Source organism: Oncorhynchus clarkii, chromosome 1 (assembly GCF_045791955.1).
Source record: "Oncorhynchus clarkii lewisi isolate Uvic-CL-2024 chromosome 1, UVic_Ocla_1.0, whole genome shotgun sequence".
NCBI classification, from domain to species: Eukaryota; Metazoa; Chordata; class Actinopteri; order Salmoniformes; family Salmonidae; genus Oncorhynchus; species Oncorhynchus clarkii.
In genome coordinates this window covers 21,784,713-21,805,224 of record NC_092147.1, presented here as the reverse complement: position 1 = coordinate 21,805,224, position 20,512 = coordinate 21,784,713, and the positions used below count along the sequence as shown (strand labels likewise).

The 20,512-nt window shown below is 41.3% G+C and overlaps 1 protein-coding gene across 7 annotated transcripts in view; it reads left to right on the top strand.

The window, feature by feature from the left end:
* The first annotated feature begins 1,171 nt into the window (after nucleotides 1–1,171).
* Nucleotides 1,172–20,512, top strand: part of LOC139386005 (kelch-like protein 25) — a 44,783-nt gene continuing 25,442 nt past the window's right edge. For 2 of the 7 annotated variants that reach the window (XR_011629010.1, XM_071131724.1), the window contains exons 1-2: nucleotides 1,172–1,404; nucleotides 5,416–7,270. Coding sequence is in view for 4 of the 7 variants with exons in the window: in XM_071131724.1 (XP_070987825.1) it covers nucleotides 5,463–7,232 (1,770 nt within the window). In the remaining 3 variants the exon portion in view is untranslated. Of the gene's footprint in view, nucleotides 1,405–5,415; nucleotides 7,271–17,890; nucleotides 18,045–20,512 lie in introns of those variants that run through there. The other 5 variants (XR_011628998.1, XM_071131418.1, XM_071131647.1 and 2 more) reach the window with 4 other exon arrangements.

The window sequence follows — 20,512 nt, the reverse complement described above, 5'->3', positions numbered from 1 at the left end:
AGTTTTAAGCCAATCAGCATTCAGAGCTCAAACCATCCAGTTTATAATTCATGTTATATGACTTATAAAGTAAAGTTACATTTCATTTGCTCTGTTAAACCTACCCTTTGAAATGACTTCGATAGCAGTGAATCTATTTATTTATTAAGGGATCTCTCAGTAATCATTCTCACGATAGCACATAGGTAGTAGTCAGTGACAAATATCAAAGCTAAGCAGAGCTGGCCTTAGTTAAAACCCTGGATGGGACACCATAATGGATAGCTGTAGATAGATTAACTATCCAGTAGGAGGTGCTGCTCATCTTATTCTCTTTTATTCTGATAGTGGATATAACATTGAAGATCTGACCTTGTTTCAAAGGTCAAAATTAAACATATTTTATACAACGTTTGTTTGTGTTGAAAAAATGTTACCTTCAAAACAACAGCTTACATTGACTACTTGATCTCAAGTGTCCCTAATTAGCAAGTACCAGTATTAGAGATGTTTCTTTGCTGCGCTCTGGCATTCAAGGGGTATCATTGCAGTTCTATACTCTATATTGGAGTATTGGACTGCATAATGCACCTTGCTTGCTTACCTCCTTCTGAAGTGCCTTATTCATTCCCTTGGAGATGGCTTTTCTGTGAACAGAGAAGTTGTATTTACTCTAGGCTATATGCCACAATATCTGCAGTGGTGTACAGTTGTAGGCCTACTTCCACTAGAGGGAACTCTACACTAGACAAAGGCAAAATTATAGACATGAAGCCACACCAAGTTTTTTTTTTTAAGTCAATGTAGTGCAAAACATGAACCGAATGAGTAACATGTATTTTTCCTTGTTCAATGGTTGAACTTCATGTTCATTTTCATTGTTGAGTTTTTCTGGAAAATTTTACAAGACTTGCCTTTAGAGTAATATCATTGCTAGGGAGAGAGGGAGTGCACTCATCTTTGTGGGGAGACTTGAAAGAGGTTGAGGCAAGAGGGATTGGGTTAAATGCATTAGACACATTCATTGTGCAACTGACTAGATATCCACTTTCTCTTACAAATTATCTATGTACTGTAATTCATTAATTGTCAGTGGGCATGCTATTGTTTTGCTGTTACCACCAAGAGGAAGAGGGCGGACCCCATTCTGTCGTTTAATCCGATTGGTCTATTAGTTGTCAAAATCGCACCCAAAGATCTAATTTTATTGGTTGTTGTGCTGAATTGCATTAAATAGGTTGCCGGAATTGGGTAAAGAAACATACCACTGGATATGCATTTTTTCTTGATTTCCCACCTCAGACCGAACCCAGTTGCAGACAAAGTGGCGTGAAAGGACCTAAACTACTTAGAGTAAAAAAATGGTTTAATCAATCAACCAGAAACTATACACTTCTTGGATTCCCGTTTAACAACCATATGTATGTGAGTATGCAGTCAATTGTTATTAGGCTACTTTGCAAGTGTTTATCTGGATGTTGGCTAGCTTGTCATCTGAAGTCTTGACAGAAGGAGTAACTAGGTGGACGTCGTTACTTCAGCTAAAGTTTGTTTGCTAGTTAGTTAGCTGGCTTGGCAAATTAGCTGTTAAACTTATTTTCATATAACTAGCTAGTTAGCTTGACAGAACATAGGGTTAAACAGGTTTCTTTGATACCAATTGGTGGTACTCTAGAAATAGACAAAAAAAACAATAACGTTAACGAGTTAGCTAGTTTGCTAACTGGTTAGCTAGTCCTTTGGCGAAACCATCGATAATTAGCTAGCTAGCGTTAACGTGCAAGGCCTGACCAGATCATTCTGAAGATATTTTAGGGGGCTAAGACTGTCAGGTTAGCTTGCCTTAACAATGTGAGCGTTTCAATTAATTTCGCTATCGTCATAATCGGACTTCATTAGCTAGCCTACAATGCAACGTTTATTGGAATGCCAGCTTTGATGTCATGATTCCACATGTGGCTTGTGTTCAATTGTCTGAAGGAAATCGAAGCTATTTAACCACGCCACCTTTTGATGTCTTGAATTCAACTTGTTTGTACTTTCATAGGAGTTTTAACATTTTAAATTGATTTACTCAACAGCTGTTGTAGCCTAGGTGATACTTCGTTAACGTGATAATTATTTAAGTTATTTGTTTGAAAGTAGCCAGCCGCCCACCACCCAGGATTTCAATATGATTTATCAGCGTAGTTATATCTTGCTGGCTGGCACATAGGGGTGTATTTTGATGTCTCTGTTTAATAATAATCATAACACACTAAACAGGGTTGATTTCCATTCATAAATAAGTTTGAAAAAATAAATGTTATTTGGCACCCTACTGAGACGTTGAAAGCAAAATGCATAATTCCAGGGCTATAGCATAATAGGCTAGGAGTAAACTGGGACCTTGGTGACTAAAACAATTTTAAAGTTGGGCAGTAAAACAAAATAGCTTTATTAGACTTAGTTGTGGAAAATAAGTTAATTTACAATGACAACTTTTACAATTAAAATCTTCATTTTCCAAGTCTGACCAGACACATTAATAAATTCATCCCACTTTAGATGGCAGATTCAGTCCAAAATGTAACTCTTTGGCTTTTCTCTCTGGTCCATCTGGAACAGGATGGCAAAGTGGCCTCAAACAAGTGTTTCTCAGCCATAAAGGATTAACTCTTCTACTAAGAGAAGAATTTTCATCTTTGAATGCTCCTGGCTTGAATGTCCCTGACTCCCTGGAGCTGTTCTTTCAAACACTTTTTCATTAGACTCACTCACTGGCTTGTCAAAGTAGCGTGAGGGTTTGAACCCACATGCCCTCAGTTGCACAGACACCAGCCATTTCCCAATGGGCCATGTAGAGTCCCTATGGATTGACAGAAGCTCTTGGTTATTAGGACTGCAAACCAGCTGGTGATCCATTCAGCATCACAAATGCAGAGAAGTTCCCTGCTTCAGACTCCTGAACCCTCGGTTCTCCTCCATCCTCCCTGTGTCTAATAAAAGGGAGTAGCACTGGAATACAAACACCATGTGAAAAGATCCTGGAAAGGCTTTTAGTCAGAAGGGCTGAGATGTTTACGGAGGGAAGAAACAAGATGGGAAAATAGGGTCCTTTTCTTTCTAAGTTTCCTATTGGCAATCTAATTAAGAGGCCCCATTCATGTGTGAATGTCCTGGAAGTTTGGTATTTAGTCTCACAGAGAATGATTCAGCATCGTCCTGATCATGCTGGGCATGACTGGCAGTTATTATTGGCAGTAATAGCTGATTAACAGGTTCTATCTCCAGACCATTGAACTGCTAAACAGTCATCATTAGCTGGCCTCTGTCCAGTACCTTGGCCTGAACCTTAGACACTGTCACTAACCGGCTACCACTCGGTACTCTATCCTGCACCTTGGACTGCTGTCCTATGTACATAGTCAACACTGCTCACTTAAATGTTTACGTACTGTTTTACCCACTTTATTTATTTACTGTATTCTAGTCATTGCTCATCCTATATGACTACTGCTGTACACACCTTTTCTAGTCATACTGTCTATACACACACACACACACACACACCATTCACATATTTATATTGCGGACTCTGATATTGCTCGTTCTGATATGTCTTAATTTTTAAAGTTTAAATGTTGTTTATTGTATTGCTTCATTACTGCACTATAGGACCTAGAAACCCAAGCGTTTTGCTGCACCTGTGATAACATCTTCAAAACTGTTAGCCTGACCAATAAACTTTTTATTTTATTTGAGTAACATAAACCACCATCAGAACTCCTTTGGCCATTTTGTGGTTCCCTGGCCTAAGTAATGTACCAGCTCACAAGCTGCATAAAATGTTTCCTGACTACATGAAATATCACCCAGCCCTAATTTCTATCAGACCGGCCTCTAGGGGGAGCATTTTTTGGGATCTGATGCTGCCCCCCCCCCCCCAACCCTCTTCAGTCTGTGCCTGGATCAGCGGTTTGCTGTTGTAATTGGTACAGGACAATCGCACTGCTTTGCATTTACTACATTTCATGGTTTGCTGTGTGCCTCATCTTTTTTTGTGACTCACCTGCTGCATTGTGTTCCCTGTCAACCTGACATTGACATTTTTAAATGCCCTGCTGATGTGTGTATGCCTGCCTGTGCCCTCCAACCTTCCACAACTGAACCCAAACCTGTCTGCTATGGACCCCAAACTGCGTGTCAGCACACACATACTTGGGTTGCTACTATAAAATTAAGTTGCTGAAACAGGGCTTTTATATACTCTCGTCTGTTTCCATGCCATGTAGTTAAAAGAATACTTGATCCTTTTGGGATTGGAGTGTTGCTATGTGGTAGAAGTACTAACAGTGATTGAGCAGCAGTGTGCACCCCCACGATATTTCCCCTCTGTTGAAAAAGAAAAGCATTCTAATGAATATTGAGCGCAATGTCTGCTTGTCTGAGATTGGAATGACTTCACTAATCGAATGCTCTGTGGTATATAATGGTTTGAAAGCTCTGAATTGGTTTATATGAATTACTGTTAGTGTTTTGTGGACTTTGACAAGTGGGAGAGACCGTTTTAAAAAGGGATTCCCTGTGTTGACTGACCGTTATTAATAAGCCTGCTCAACTGCTGATATGCTATGAAACGTGCCAGGGAGTCTGCTTTATGATTTAATATGCATGTAGGCCATCGATAAGACATTACATAGGCTAGGAACTGCATCTACTACAATTTTAATAAATAGGATTTGGTTACTTTGAAAGGTTGATTTTGAAAGGCTTTCCCACAAACTCTTAACAATTAGGCTATGCTTTACTCAGGAGATTCATTAAGTGGCTTGAATGTGCAATTTAGCTGAGGGTCGCATTCTGGCCACATTACTCTGTGGGCCTTCTCTGCTGTGTGTGTGTGAGCTCCATTAATAAAAAATGCTGAGACTGCTGAATAATTTCAGACATCAAGTGATATCATAATGTTGTACCTACTAAGCACGGTTCATTTTCATGAGTGACTTTGATTTTTTTTTTTTAAATGCACTAATTTATTTAAATAGCCTAACCAAAATCATAGGCCTAACTTGTTTGATTCAATAGGCATATCCACTTTAGGATGATCAATTTTCTGCAATTAGGCTTAGAGGTGTTGTAATAGGCATTATTCCAATGTAGGAATGGCATTCAAATAAGCAGCACGTTATCACATGATCTAGATGTTGCCTAGTAATTGAATACATTTCCCCCATTTGGTTGTCTATGATCAGTTGGATAAATAATACTTTTTTTTTCAAATTATATTTTAAGTCTGCCCTTAACTTTGGGCCAATGAGTAGATGTAAAGAATCTGTTAAGTTTATTTGATTTAACAATAAATCCCCATTGAGCTCAACTTTAGAAGTATATTGTATGTTGGGAAAAATATCCACCAGTTTGTTTTGCATCTCATTTTCTGTTTTTGTTTTTCAGTAGTTGGAGAAATTAGGACAAACGACTCCCTGGAGGTCTCTGAAACCATGTCAGTCAGCGTCCATGAAAACCGTAAGTCCCGGACCAGCACGGGCTCCATGAACATCTCACTGTTCCATAAGCCCTCGCATCCAGACAGCGTGCTCACTCACCTCAACACCCTCCGCAAGCAGTGCATGTTCACTGACGTGACGCTGTGGGCGGGGGACCGCTCCTTCCCCTGCCATCGGGCGGTACTGGCTGCATGCAGCCGCTACTTTGAGGCTATGTTCAGCGGCGGGCTCCGTGAGAGCCTGGACAACGAGGTGAACTTCAGAGACAGTGTGCATCCAGAGGTGTTGGAGCTGCTGCTGGACTTTGCCTACTCGTCACGTGTCATCATCAACGAGGAGAACGCGGAGTCGTTGCTGGAGGCGGGAGACATGCTGCAGTTCCACGACATCAGAGACGCTGCTGCGGAATTCCTTGAGAAGAACCTGCACTTGTCCAACTGCCTGGGTATGATGCTACTGTCTGATGCCCACCAATGCAAACAGCTGTATGAGCTCTCCTGGCGGATGTGCCTGGTGCACTTTGAGGCGTTGCGGGACACAGAGGACTTCTACGGCCTCAACAAAGACAAGCTGCTGAACCTGATCCTCAGCGACGAGCTGGAGATCGAAGACGAGCATATCGTGTTCAATGCTGTGATGCGCTGGGTGCGCTACGACCTGGACGGCCGCAGAGACGACCTCCCTGAGCTGCTGGGTGGAATCCGCCTGGCCCTGCTGCCCTCCGAGTGTCTGATTGAGGCGGTGGCCTGCGAGGAGCTGGTGATGTCAGACAAGAGGAGCCGGCAGATAGTGGAGGAGGCCATGCAGTGCAAGAAGAAGATCCTGCAAAACGATGGGGTGGTCACCAGCCCATGTGCCCGGCCCCGTAAGGCAGGCCACACGTTGCTCATCTTGGGAGGACAGACCTTCATGTGTGATAAGATCTACCAGGTGGACCACAAAGCCAAGGAGATCATTCCCAAGTCGGTCTTGCCCAGTCCCAGGAAAGAGTTCAGCGCCTGTGCAATTGGCTGTAAGGTCTACGTGACTGGGGGGAGGGGTTCTGAGAACGGGGTATCCAAGGATGTTTGGATCTATGACACAGTCCACGAGGAGTGGTCTAAAGGAGCTCCCATGTTGATAGCACGGTTTGGCCATGGTTCAGCTGAACTGGAGAACTGGCTGTATGTGGTGGGTGGCCACACTGCCATAGCAGGCATCTTCCCAGCCTCCCCCTCAGTCTCCCTCAAACAGGTAGAGCGGTATGACCCACTCACCAACAAATGGACCATGATGGCGCCACTCAGAGATGGTGTTAGCAATGCAGCTGTGGTCAGCGCCAAGCTAAAGCTGTTTGTGTTTGGTGGTACCACCATACACAGAGACAAGGCCTCAAAGGTGCAGTGCTACGACCCTCTAGAGAACCGCTGGGCCATCGCAGCAGAATGTCCGCAACCGTGGAGATACACAGCCGCTGCTGTTCTGGGCAGCCAGATCTTCATAATGGGCGGAGACACTGAGTTCACCGCCGCCTCCGCCTACCGCTTTGACTGTGAGACCAACCAGTGGTCTCGTGTTGGGGACATGACTTCTAAAAGAATGAGCTGCCATGCAGTGGCCTCTGGGAACAAACTGTACGTGGTGGGGGGCTACTTTGGGACGCAGCGCTGCAAGACTCTAGACTGTTATGACCCCACGTCTGATAGCTGGAACAGTATAACCACAGTGCCTTACTCACTAATTCCCACTGCGTTTGTAAGCACCTGGAAACATCTACCTGCCTAGCAACCTTGACATGAACAAGGAGTGGTCTCCAGAACTGGGTAAGTGTTAGATGAATTTAGTTCTTATGTGTTCATTAACCAATTTAAAATACTCTGTCAGTTTCTAAGAATTTGTAAGATCCTTATTTGCATAAAATGGACAAAGACCAGTCAACCGAAATTGGCCAATAGCGTTTATTCTTGAGAGCACTGGTCATAATACCATGTACATTGGTTTAAATACCTCACATTTTGTCATAGCGTCTTGAATGCACCTCCTGCTCTCCGACAAGGACAAAGCTGCTTCTAAAGTCCATTCCAACCCACTAGCGCACATACATTACACACTATATCTGGATTATCTCCTGAAGTCTCACCACAGTATATTACCACTTGACAGTTCCAGTCCCCCCCCAGATATGGAAAACTCTCGCTCTCGCTGTCTTATTTTATCTCCAGAGTTATAGCCGGGTCGGTTCAAACCGGTTAAGGATTCTATTTGCTTACTTTAGACACATACATTCCTTCTTCCACAATGGTTATCATTTACAATTACCCCTTGTCCATGCCACACAACCTCTTTCTTATGAACTAACATTATTAATCAGATATAATAAAACAGGGTAGAATTCAATTAGTTAAATGTATACATTGTAATCCTTTGAACATATTCATGGAGCACTTTCCATAAGATGTGTACTATATTTCCCCAAATTCAGATTTTAAAGGCTTTCAAGTGAAAGCGACTCAAGTCTGCTAGCTGTTGATATGTACACACTCGGCAGACTGATCTCAGGATAAGTGAACGCCAGACTGCTAAGCTTGTCTAAATTCTGCTTTTTAAAGTAGAGGTCGACCGATTTATAATTTTTCAACGCCAATACCGATTATTGGAGGACCAAAAAGGCCGATACCGATTTAATCGGTCGATTTAAAATAAAAAAATATTTAAAAAAACACTTAAGTTAAAATAAGTGTTCATTCAGTATTGTTGTAATTGTCATTATTTATTAAAAACAAATATATATATATATATATATAATATATTTAACACACAAAAAAAAATATATATAATATATTTAACACAAAAAAATATATATATATATATTTTTTTTATATATATGTTTTTTTCTGTTAAATATATTTAACACAAAAAAATATATATATATATAGATATTTGTTTTTAATAAATAATGACAATTACAACAATACTGAATTAACACTTATTTTAACTTAATATAATACATCAATAAAATCAATTTAGCCTCAAGTAAATAATGAAACATGTTCAATTTGGTTTAAATAATGCAAAAACCAAGTGTTGGAGAAGAAAGTAAAAGTGCAATATGTGCTAACTTTTCAGTTCCTTGCTCAGAACATGAGAACATGTTAAAGGAACCACCAGCTTTCATATGAGTCTTCAATATTCCCAGGTAACAAGTTTTAGGTTGTAGGAATTATAGGACTAGTTCCCTCAATACCATTTGTATTTCATTAACCTTTGACTATTGGATGTTCTTATAGGCACTTTAGTATTGCCAGTGAAACAGTATAGCTTCCGTCCCTCTAGTAAGCGCGCGCTAACTAGCTAGCCATTTCACTTCGGTTACACCAGCCTCATCTCGGGAGTTGATAGGCTTGAAGTCATACACAACGCCAATGCTTGACGCACAACGAAGAGCTGCTCGCAAAACGCACGGAAAAGCTGTTTGAATGAATGTTTACGCGCCTGCTTCTGCCTACCACCGCTCAGTCAGATGCTTGTATGCTCAGTCAGATTATATGCAACACAGGACATGCTAGGTAATATCGTCAACCATGTGTAGTTAACTAGTGATTATGATTGATTGTTTTGTATAAGATAAGTTTAATGCTAGCTAGCAACTTACCTTGGCTTACTGCATTCGCGTAATAGGCAGTCTCCTGTTGTGCAACGAGAGGCAAGTTGTTATTGTGTTGGACTAGTTAACTGTAAGGTTGCAAGATTGGATCACCCGAGCTGACAAGGTGAAAATCTGTCGTTCTGCCCCTGAACAAGGCAGTTAACCCACCGTTCCTAGGCCGCCATTGAAAATAAGAATGTGTTCTTAACTGACTTGCCTAGTTAAATAAAGGTATAATCGGCAACTCGGCTCCTGGAAATTCCGATTGTTATGAAAACTTGAAATTGGCCATTCCGATTAATCGGTCGACCTCTAGTTTAAAGTCATTACGGGAATCCGTATTGTATTTTGTGTGCTGAGGAGAGGTGTGGCTACTCAATGAAAGGGGTAGGGATGCACGATATATCGGTGAACATATTGGTATCGGAACATATTGGAAGGTGCAAAAGCAATGTCAAAGCTGCTGTGCATAACATAGGTACATGATTTAATGATTCCACGTAACAGTTTGTGCTCTAAGTGCAATACAGTAGTCCTAAACTAGCCAACAATGTCTGCTGTGTGAATTGAGCAGTCATTTGAAAGAGTAATAATTTCAGCGAGACCACTCGGGCGAAATCCGTTAAAAGCCAAGATGATGGAATTCATTGCTCTTGACAACCAACTGTTCTCTGTCGTGGGTGATGTTGGCTTTTGCCGACTTGTTGAGCACTGGTACACACTACCAGGTGCGGTATTTTTCAGATGTTGCACTACTGGAGTTACACAGTAATGATGTCACTGCTATTAGCTTCACGGCATACATACTATAGAACACTGTTTGTCTTTGCGTGTCACAAAAGATACAGTAGCACTGTCAAAGCTGTACAGAACAGTCTGCAAACACCGGCCACGAACGATGTGTTTACAATACCGCGTTGGTAATAAAGCATTTTGTTCGACCGCAACTTCTGGGTTAGCTAGCTTTAGCTTGGTACCTAGATAGCACCAATACAACCAGCCTGAAAACTATGACGAGTACAACCTGCAGTCATTCTCATTATTCTTAGCAATGATTTGGAAAAGTACAAACTCTGCAGTACCTGGATGAAGATGGTTTTTGGGTGTGGTAGCTAGTACTATAGTAGCAGTAAAGGCTAGAAGGTTTATCAGGGGGAAATCGCTGTGCCTCTGTCAGGATCAGCAGAGCAGTAAGCCACTCAGACATTTATTTGTGAGCTGCATTAGAGGTTTTCCAGTCAATTGGCTATTAGCCTATTGGAGAACATGCTGGGGCTCAATCGGTTTTACATGGCGTGACCAGAGAGCAACCAAGAGCTACTCTAATGGGGGTGGGTGCTGTTCAGTTGTGAAAGCCAGTAGATCCCAAATGTACCTTAACCCCATTAAATATAGTCTAAAGTACAGCCCTGTAGTTGTTTCCTAAACTGACATGATGTCCTGTTTTTATCAGGAATAAATGAGACCATCGCAGTTATTTACAGTTATGCATGTGCCTGAATTGTGCAATGTTATTTAACCCAATGCTATGGTTCTTATCTGAGAGGTAGGTGAGTGTGTTTGCTGGTGCTGAGCTACTATAGTGGGATTGGAGTATTGCTGAAAAGACCTTCAAACCCAATAACCCCTGTAGTCTTAATGGATGATGTTGCTACAAGGGACAGGGAGGCTCAAGTCAGTGTCCAGTCATCTACCAGGCTGGTGAGAACAGAAGCAACTAACTTAGTTCACATTACCCCTGTGCTGTGAGCTGAGGATTAGTCTCCTGTGTGTAATCATTAACACTCACCTTACAGCCAACATCATAGGGCTCCATTTCAAAGGAGCAGATGGCCCAGCTTCATAATTAGCCCCTGGGGGCCAGGCTAGAGAGGCTGGATCCCCAGGGTGGCTGCCCTTCCTCTCTCACTGACTGATGAGAGAGGAGACTGTAGCTGGGTGACTCTCTGGTTGTTGTGAAATTGTTAGATATTACTGCATGGTCGGAACTAGAAGCACGAGCGTTTTGCTACACTCGCATTAACATCTGCTAACCATGTGTATGTGACAAATAAAATTAGATTTTGATTTGAACTTACAGCTGCTGTTACATCCTCACCCTCTCCACACATCCATTTCTCCCTAAACACAATTTGTTGAATGACTGCAACCAACTTCCCCTGTAAAGGAGTCAGAGGTGAGGTGGTCACAGTACAGACACCCACATGCTTTGGTCTGTGAGCAGGCCAGTGAATCCTGTTTCAGTTATTTACTTTATTTTTTAAATATTTATTTTTACAACTACAGCAGGTTAAAGGGTAGAGTAGACTACCTGCCCGCATCTAGCCACACTCCACCTGCTATTCAATTATCTCTCTGGTTCTGCCCCTGAACTTTAAGACAGTCTCGCCTCCCCAGCAATATGGTTGAGCCATCGTGTTGGACCAAACCAGTGAACAGAAAAGCATGTTAGTACTCAGTAGGCACCTTTTATGCCAGAAGTGCGTATCCTAATCATTTTAGATTCGACTGGAGCCTCTTGTCAGACATTTTGGTACCCTCTTACTCTTAATCAGATGTCAGCGCTTGAAGCGCTCACATTTTAATGAGGACTTTTATTTATTTTTGTCCCCCTGACTAGAAGCCAGCCTGTGAGGACTAGGGTTACACTGGATGGTTTTGGGTGGTCGAATAGTCATGATTATTAATCCAATCCAATATGAGGAATGATTCTATGAAATATAATTTAGGAAATTAGAATCATTGGTCCATAATATTAAGCCTTTGATACTGTTGGGGTTCGTTTCCTTGTCAATCATTGGTGAAACTAGCATTATGACTATCTTTAATTAAATCATTAAAACCTTTAATGCAATTGCAGACAAGTTGACACTCAGAAACATGCGCTATGTTCCTGTTAAGTTCTGCAAAATGTAAAAGGTCCCCCAAGTTATTTTATTAAACCCGTAGTCCAGCGCTAGTGACGTCACTGCCTACGTCATTATCTTCTACTCCTGAGACCAAAACCATGCCTACTCAACACAAACTCTTGTTTATATAGCTATATAAAAGCTTAGCAGTAAATGTCCAAGTTGATTTTATAGTGGAATGTTTGACTAATCTCTTACACTCCACTGCAGAGTTCTGTCTTCATTCACACATTTCTCAGAAAGTTTCTTAAGAGGCAGAGAGCCTAGAAAACACATGTGGAACAATACTAAACCTCTATAATGAATATATATTGTTAATCTCTAGTCTAGGACCCTATAAATGTAAGGAGGGTGGGGTCTTATAACCCCTGCCCTTCTATTAATACAACATAAGCATAATCGATTATTATAATATATCAAATATTTGGTACAGCCCGTATCGTGAACCCTAGGTGAACCCTTTTCAATACCAACATGGTAGAAACACTGTATGGAAAATGTATCTGGAGTACTGATGTGCTTAATTTGCCCTGCCTGTGTGTCTGAAGTAGAGGTCGACCGATTAATCGGAATGGCCGATTTAATTAGGTCCGATTTCAAGTTTTCATAACAATCGGAAATCGGTATTTTTGCCCTTTTAAAAAAATAAAATAACTAGGCAAGTCAGTTAAGAACACATTCTTATTTTCAATGACTGCCTAGGAACGGTGGGTTAACTGCCTTGTTCAGGGGCAGAATGACAGATTTGAACCTTGTCAGCTCAGGGGTTCCAATCTTGCAACCCTACAGTTAACTCGTCCAACGCTCTAACCACCTGTCTCTCATTGCACTCCACGAGGAGCCTGTCTGTTACCTTGGCTTCTACTGCATTCTCGTAAGTTGCTAGCTAGCATTAAACTTATCTTATAAAAAAACAATCAATCAAAATCACTAGTTATAACTACACAACTTTCTAGCTTGTCCTGCTTTGCATATAATCGATGCAACGCTGGGGGATGATTTAAACAAAAGCGCATTTGCGAAGAAAGCACAATCGTTGGACGACTGTACCTAACCATAAACAATGCCTTTTTTAAATCAATACACAGAAGTATATACAGTGCCTTGCGAAAGTATTCGGCCCCCTTGAACTTTGCGACCTTTTGCCACATTTCAGGCTTCAAACATAAAGATATAAAACTGTATTTTTTTTGTGAAGAATCAACAACAAGTGGGACACAATCATGAAGTGGAACGACATTTATTGGATATTTCAAACTTTTTTAACAAATCAAAAACTGAAAAATTGGGCGTGCAAAATTATTCAGCCCCTTTACTTTCAGTGCAGCAAACTCTCTCCAGAAGTTCAGTGAGGATCTCTGAATGATCCAATGTTGACCTAAATGACTAATGATGATAAATACAATCCACCTGTGTGTAATCAAGTCTCCGTATAAATGCACCTGCACTGTGATAGTCTCAGAGGTCCGTTAAAAGCGCAGAGAGCATCATGAAGAACAAGGAACACACCAGGCAGGTCCGAGATACTGCTGTGAAGAAGTTTAAAGCCGGATTTGGATACAAAAAGATTTCCCAGCTTTAAACATCCCAAGGAGCACTGTGCAAGCGATAATATTGAAATGGAAGGAGTATCAGACCACTGCAAATCTACCAAGACCTGGCCGTCCCTCTAAACTTTCAGCTCATACAAGGAGAAGACTGATCAGAGATGCAGCCAAGAGGCCCATGATCACTCTGGATGAACTGCAGAGATCTACAGCTGAGGTGGGAGACTCTGTCCATAGGACAACAATCAGTCGTATATTGCACAAATCTGGCCTTTATGGAAGAGTGGCAAGAAAGCCATTTCTTAAAGATATCCATAAAAAGTGTCGTTTAAAGTTTGCCACAAGCCACCTGGGAGACACACCAAACATGTGGAAGAAGGTGCTCTGGTCAGATGAAACCAAAATTGAACTTTTTGGCAACAATGCAAAACGTTATGTTTGGCGTAAAAGCAACACAGCTGAACACACCATCCCCACTGTCAAACATGGTGGTGGCAGCATCATGGTTTGGGCCTGCTTTTCTTCAGCAGGGACAGGGAAGATGGTTAAAATTGATGGGAAGATGGATGGAGCCAAATACAGGACCATTCTGGAAGAGAACCTGATGGAGTCTGCAAAAGACCTGAGACTGGGACGGAGATTTGTCTTCCAACAAGACAATGATCCAAAACATAAAGCAAAATCTACAATGGAATGGTTCAAAAATAAACATATCCAGGTGTTAGAATGGCCAAGTCAAAGTCCAGACCTGAATCCAATCGAGAATCTGTGGAAAGAACTGAAAACTGCTGTTCACAAATGCTCTCCATCCAACCTCACTGAGCTCGAGCTGTTTTGCAAGGAGGAATGGGAAAAAAATTCAGTCTCTCGATGTGCAAAACTGATGGAGACATACCCCAAGCGACTTACAGCTGTAATCGCAGCAAAAGGTGGCGCTACAAAGTATTAACTTAAGGGGGCTGAATAATTTTGCACGCCCAATTTTTCAGTTTTTGATTTGTTAAAAAAGTTTGAAATATCCAATAAATGTCATTCCACTTCATGATTGTGTCCCACTTGTTGATTCTTCACAAAAAAATACAGTTTTATATCTTTATGTTTGAAGCCTGAAATGTGGCAAAAGGTCGCAAAGTTCAAGGGGGCCGAATACTTTCGCAAGGCACTGTATTTGTTAACCTGCATATTTAGCTAAAAGAAATCCAGGTTAGCAGGCAATATTAACCAGGTGAAATTGTGTCATTTCTCTTGCGTTCATTGCACGCAGAGTCAGGGTATATGCAACAGTTTGGGCAGCCTGGCTCATTGCGAACTAATTTGCCAGAATTTTACGTAATTATGACCTAGATTGAAGGTTGTGCAATGTAACAAGAATATTTAGACTTGGATGCCACCCGTTAGATAAAATACGGAACGGTTCCGTATTTCACAGAAATAATCAACATTTTGTTTTCGAAATGATAGTTTCCGGATTCGACCATATTAATGACCAACGGCTCGTATTTCTGTGTTATTATGTTATAATTAAGTCTATGATTTGAGCAGTCTGACTGAGCGATGGTGGGCAGCAGCAGGCTCGTAAGCATTCATTCAAACAGCACTTTCGTGTGTTTTGCCAGCAGCTCTTCGCAAGCACAGGCTTGAAGTCATAAACAGCGCTATCAGCCTAATGGCTGGTGTAACCGATGTGAAATGGCTAGCTAGTTAGCTGGGTGTGCGCTAACAGCGTTTCATACGTCACTCGCTCTGAGACTTGGAGTAGTTATTCCCCTTCCTCTGCAAGGGCCGCGGCTTTTGTGGAGCGATGGGTAACGCTGCTTCGAGTGTGGCTGTTGTCGATGTGTTCCTGGTTCGAGCCCAGGTAGGGGCGAGGAGAGGGACGGAAGCTATACTGTTACACTGGCAATACTATAGTGCCTAATAAGAACATCCAATAGTCAAAGGTATATGAAATACAAATGGTATAGAGAAATAGTCCTATAAATACTACAACCTAAAACCTCTTACCTTGGAATATTGAAGTCTCATGTTAAAAGGAACCACAAACTTTTATATGTTCTCATGTTCTGAGCAAGGAACTTAAACGTTAGCTTTTTTACATGGCACATATTGCACTTTCTTCTCTAACACTTTGTTTTTGTATTATTTAAACCAAATTGAACATGTTTCATTATTTATTTGAGGCTAAATAGATTTTTATTGACGTATTATATTAGATTAAAATAAGTGTTCATTCAGTATTGTTGTAATTGTCATTATTACAAATACATTTAAAAAATCGGCCGTTTTTTTTAATTTTTTTTTTATATTTTTTTTAATCGGAATCTGCTTTTTTGGTCCTTCAATAATCTGTATCGGCGTTAAAATCACAATCGGTCGACCTCTACTGTGAAGAGTTCTGTAAAGAGGGATGATGCCTCTCTTGGCTTCGCTGTGTCCTAGGGGTGGATTCTCCTCAGTTCAACATGGTGACTGTACAAAGGCCTGTATCCTCTTCTCATTCCTGACATTTGTTTGTGAAAGTCACCCACAGGGCCTTGAGCTTATGGTTTTTATTGGCCTGAGTGTGGCTTACAGCTGACTCCTTCCTGTATAGCGTGATAGTGGTTGGTTGTGGGAGGAAGAGGAAAAAATAGTGTTAAAGCTATGAAGAGGTGTCTCTGTCTTGCTTGGCTTGGAGATGGGGGTTTTCCAGCTCAGTAGTTAGGCTCCACAGTGAGTTCAGATTTAATTGAATTACGCCCGAGCAGAAAATAAGGGGATACTATAACATCGTGATCGCTTTCACTCTCAGCAAACTAAAGTAACCTATTTACAGTACTCCCGAGTGGCGCAGCAGTCTAAGGCACTGCATCTCAGTGCTTGAGGTGTCGCTACAGACATCCTGGTTCGAATCCAGGTTGTATCACAACCGGCGGTGAGTCCCATAGGGCGGCGCACAATTGGCCCAGCGTCGTCTGGGTTTGGCCGGTGTAGGCCGTCCATTGTAAATAAGAATTTGTCATTAACTGACTTGCTTGGTTAAATTATACAAAATAATACTGTATGAATAATTTGCTCCCACCCAATGCTATTATATTTTAAAGTATGTATTTATGAACCTCAGACCCAGAGGCAACTATATAATGGTTGACCATAATTCTGAACAGATATACAGTAATGGTGTCTTTCATTAATGAACCAATCTGAGTTTACCACTGATACCCTGGGCAATTTGACGAAGTTGCAGAGATGTAGGATAGATGCCCAGCACCCAGTCAGTCATATCAGACATCTGAGCTCCACTACAGTAAAGGGTCCTCGGAGGGAGCCTGCCAGGCTGCAACACACCTCAGGCTACAGTCTGCCTGTTCTTTCACCAGAACTTTCCACCGCAAGCAGTCACACTGTAGAGAATACTTAATGGCTGTACTAAATGGGCAACGTTAAACACATGACCATTTCCTCTGCTTTAGTTTTGCTGTTAATGCTTTTTGAGATTGGTTCGGTTTCTGTTCTATATTTTATAACACTTTGGTTAGAAAAGATAAAAAATAAATTTAAAAAGTTACATGCGCTCTTATGTGGGCTGAATAGTGTAACGCAGAATAAAACAATTAATAGTCCCATGATGGCAGTGACCACTTATCACTTATTAATCATAATTCATTCACATTACTTTACCAAAATGCCTCCGTGTCTATATTAGATTTGTTTCATGACTTCATTATTTAATCTCATCTCTGTAGATTTCCTGTCTGATCGGGATAGGCATTTGACCTTTTGACTGTTCGAGTACCCCCCCCAAGTACTCTGGGAAGGGTGAAGAAAAATAAACACGTTTGTGTATGCCATTTTATGATTAAATTATTGAAACCGTAATATCAACTATCAATATCTTCCAAAAGGTAGTAAACTCAGCAGTGTGGCCCTTTTAATTTGGCAGACAAAACACTTGTTTCCTGGACTCCTATGGTCAAGACTCCTTTTTTATAGTAAAAAAAAACAATAGAATAGTGCGTTGTGATTCATGTCTCATGTCTCAAGCAGTTATTCTCAGTGATAATTTGAAACTGGGCTTAATTTGGCAAGTTGAGGGTTACAAACCAAAATCTCTTTTCGATATACAGACATTCAATTTAGTTTAAGCCCATTCCTTGGAATTTTCTAAATTGATCAACAATTCTACATTGAACGCTGCATGGGCATTAATTACCGCCGCATCTGAGTAGGCGTGCATTTTTATTTTACCAGTCCTGAACCTGTGACCAGGAACATGCTACGTAGGTCCCAAACGTGCTCAATGGGATTGAGATCCGGGCTCGGTGCTGGCCATGGCTGAACACTGACATTCCTGTCTTGCAGGAAATCACACACAGAACGAGCCGTATGGCTGGTGGCATTGTCATGCTGGAGGGTCATGTCAGGATGAGCCTGCAGGAAGGGTACCACATGAGGGAAGAGAATGTCTTCCCTGTTACGCACAGTGTTGAGATTGCCTGCAATGACAAGCTCAGTCCGATGATGCTGTGACACACCGCCCCACACCATGACGGACCCTCCACCTCCAAATCGATCCCACTCCAGAGTACAGGCTCCGGTGTGACGATAATCAGGAATCCTCATGCTTCCTTGCAGCATGCCTAAGGCACATTCACGCAGATGAGCAGGGACCCTGGGCATCTTTCTTTTTCAAAGTCTGTAGAAAGGCCTTTTTTAGTATCCTAAGTTTTCATAACTGTGACCTTAATTGCCTATTGTCTTTAAGCGGTTAGTGTCTTAATGACCATTCCATAGGTGCATGTTCATTAATTGTTTATGGTTCTTTGAACAAGCATGGGAAACAGTGTTTAACCTGTTATGGCTGCATCCCTTTGTTCTCAATTTCCGCCTGAAGACATACCCTAATCTAACTGCCTGTAGCTCAGCCCCAGGGGCAAGGATATGCATATTATTGGTGTCATTTGAATGGAAACATTCTGAAGTTTGTGGAAATGTTAATTGAATGTAGGAGAATATAACATAGTATATCTGGTGGAAGAAAATAGAAAGAAAGAGCATACGTTTTCAGTTTTTTTTATTGTTGTAGCATGTACTACATGCTACAACATGTACTAGAAAGGATGCTGGAGATTAATTTTGATGGGATACACAAGAGGGCAACTAGGTGTGCAAAGTTTCAGACTGATAACTTCAGGAATGGGTGAGCTACATGACATTTAGCATGAAGTCACTCAGGTGTCCCACACAAGTTGCCCAAATGTACCCAAGTGGTCGACTTGGTGAAATGACCTATAACTAATACAACAGTGCAAATAACTATATACAACATATCAAAAAACAATTCTAACACACACACACAAAAAAATGTTGAAAAAATATATATATATTTTTAAACAGTACACTCTTTGGAAGTCCTTGACACAATGATTTGCTGCCTGTGCCATATCCCATAGCAGTCTCTTTCTGATGTAAAGCAGAGGCAAACTGAACAAGTAGTGCAGTTCATGCGACACAGAACACGACGACGCCTCCATGCTGTGCCCTTTTGGCCCCGAGGCACAGTCATACCTGCACTAATGAACTGTGGCATATGAACACCACTGGGGGTAGAGGTAGAGCGGGCAGCTTGGCACCGGGGGCTCCCAGTCGGAGTCGCTATCACTGTGAAAGAGAACATTTAAAAAATATATTTGTGTTATATGAGCCTTTTATCATCACATAAAATAAACATATGTATAGAGCAGAGGGAACAGTCACTAAGGTGAAGTGCTGTTCCATTCAACTCTGGCCATTGTTGTGGGCCTGCCCTCCCCTGAACAGCACCCAATGGCTATTTCATATGGAAATGGAGAGGAGTAGCAGGCGCAGTGGCCATATGTGTTTGCTGTTCTACTCCATTCCATTTTAATAAAAATATGGAAAATATAATCTGTCATGGAAAATATATATATATATACACACACACACACACACACACACACACACACACACACACACACACACACCAAACAAACACCACACATTTCATTGCAATTTTTTATGTATATTTTTTTGTTGCAAAAACGGCATTAGCACTTACCCGTCCAGAAGTACGTCCTGTCCTTGCAGAAACAGATTCCTCAAACAAAAAATCTCTCACTTTCACTTTTTCACTTGACTTTGACTTCGCTTTTCCTGATTTATTCGCCATGATATCTTCAATGAAATCGTTGAAAATACAACTTTCCGAAATACTGCTGCCCGTAACAAGCCTTTACAGCAACTCCTCTGATCGTCAAGGCGAGAATGGAGTTCGTTACGCGTGCGATTACAAACAATGGTGGTCCAACCCAAAACCATTACATTCTGCCGTTTACCTCAGCTCATTGGTTATCTACCCAGCTAGATTTCAAGAAGATCATTGGGCAGAAATACAGTCCATCAACGAAGCATTGCTAAAATGATTGGTGCGCAAGGAAGTCATTGCTCGTCTTCAAATCCGTTCACTTCGGTCAATACTCCCGGCAAAAAAAACAATGACGTTTGGCTGTGTTGCAGACATCCAGAGGCATGCACTGAAACCAACCATGACTAGATAAACGATGGTTTACCGTGTGTAATTACGTCGAATGCTCCGTAAAAAATTGATAGATGGAATTCACGGCACAAACGGGTTACAAAATGTTTCGATTTAGGCTATAAAAATGGATTTTATCAAAGAAAACTGCACTTCATTTGATCACTGGGACCCTCAGGAAGAGAAATAAGAGCAAGATATGAGAATGGAATTTGCAAATACATTTATTAAAAATCCTACAATGTGATTTTCTGGATTTTTTTTTTGTCTGTCATAGTTGAAGTGTACCTATGATGATAAATTACAGGCCTCATCTTTTTAAGTGGGAGAACTTGCACAATTGGTGGCTGACTAAATACTTTTTTGCCCCACTGTATATCTCACTAGGTCAGGGTTTTTCAGCCTCCATATATCCACTAGTTCTAATG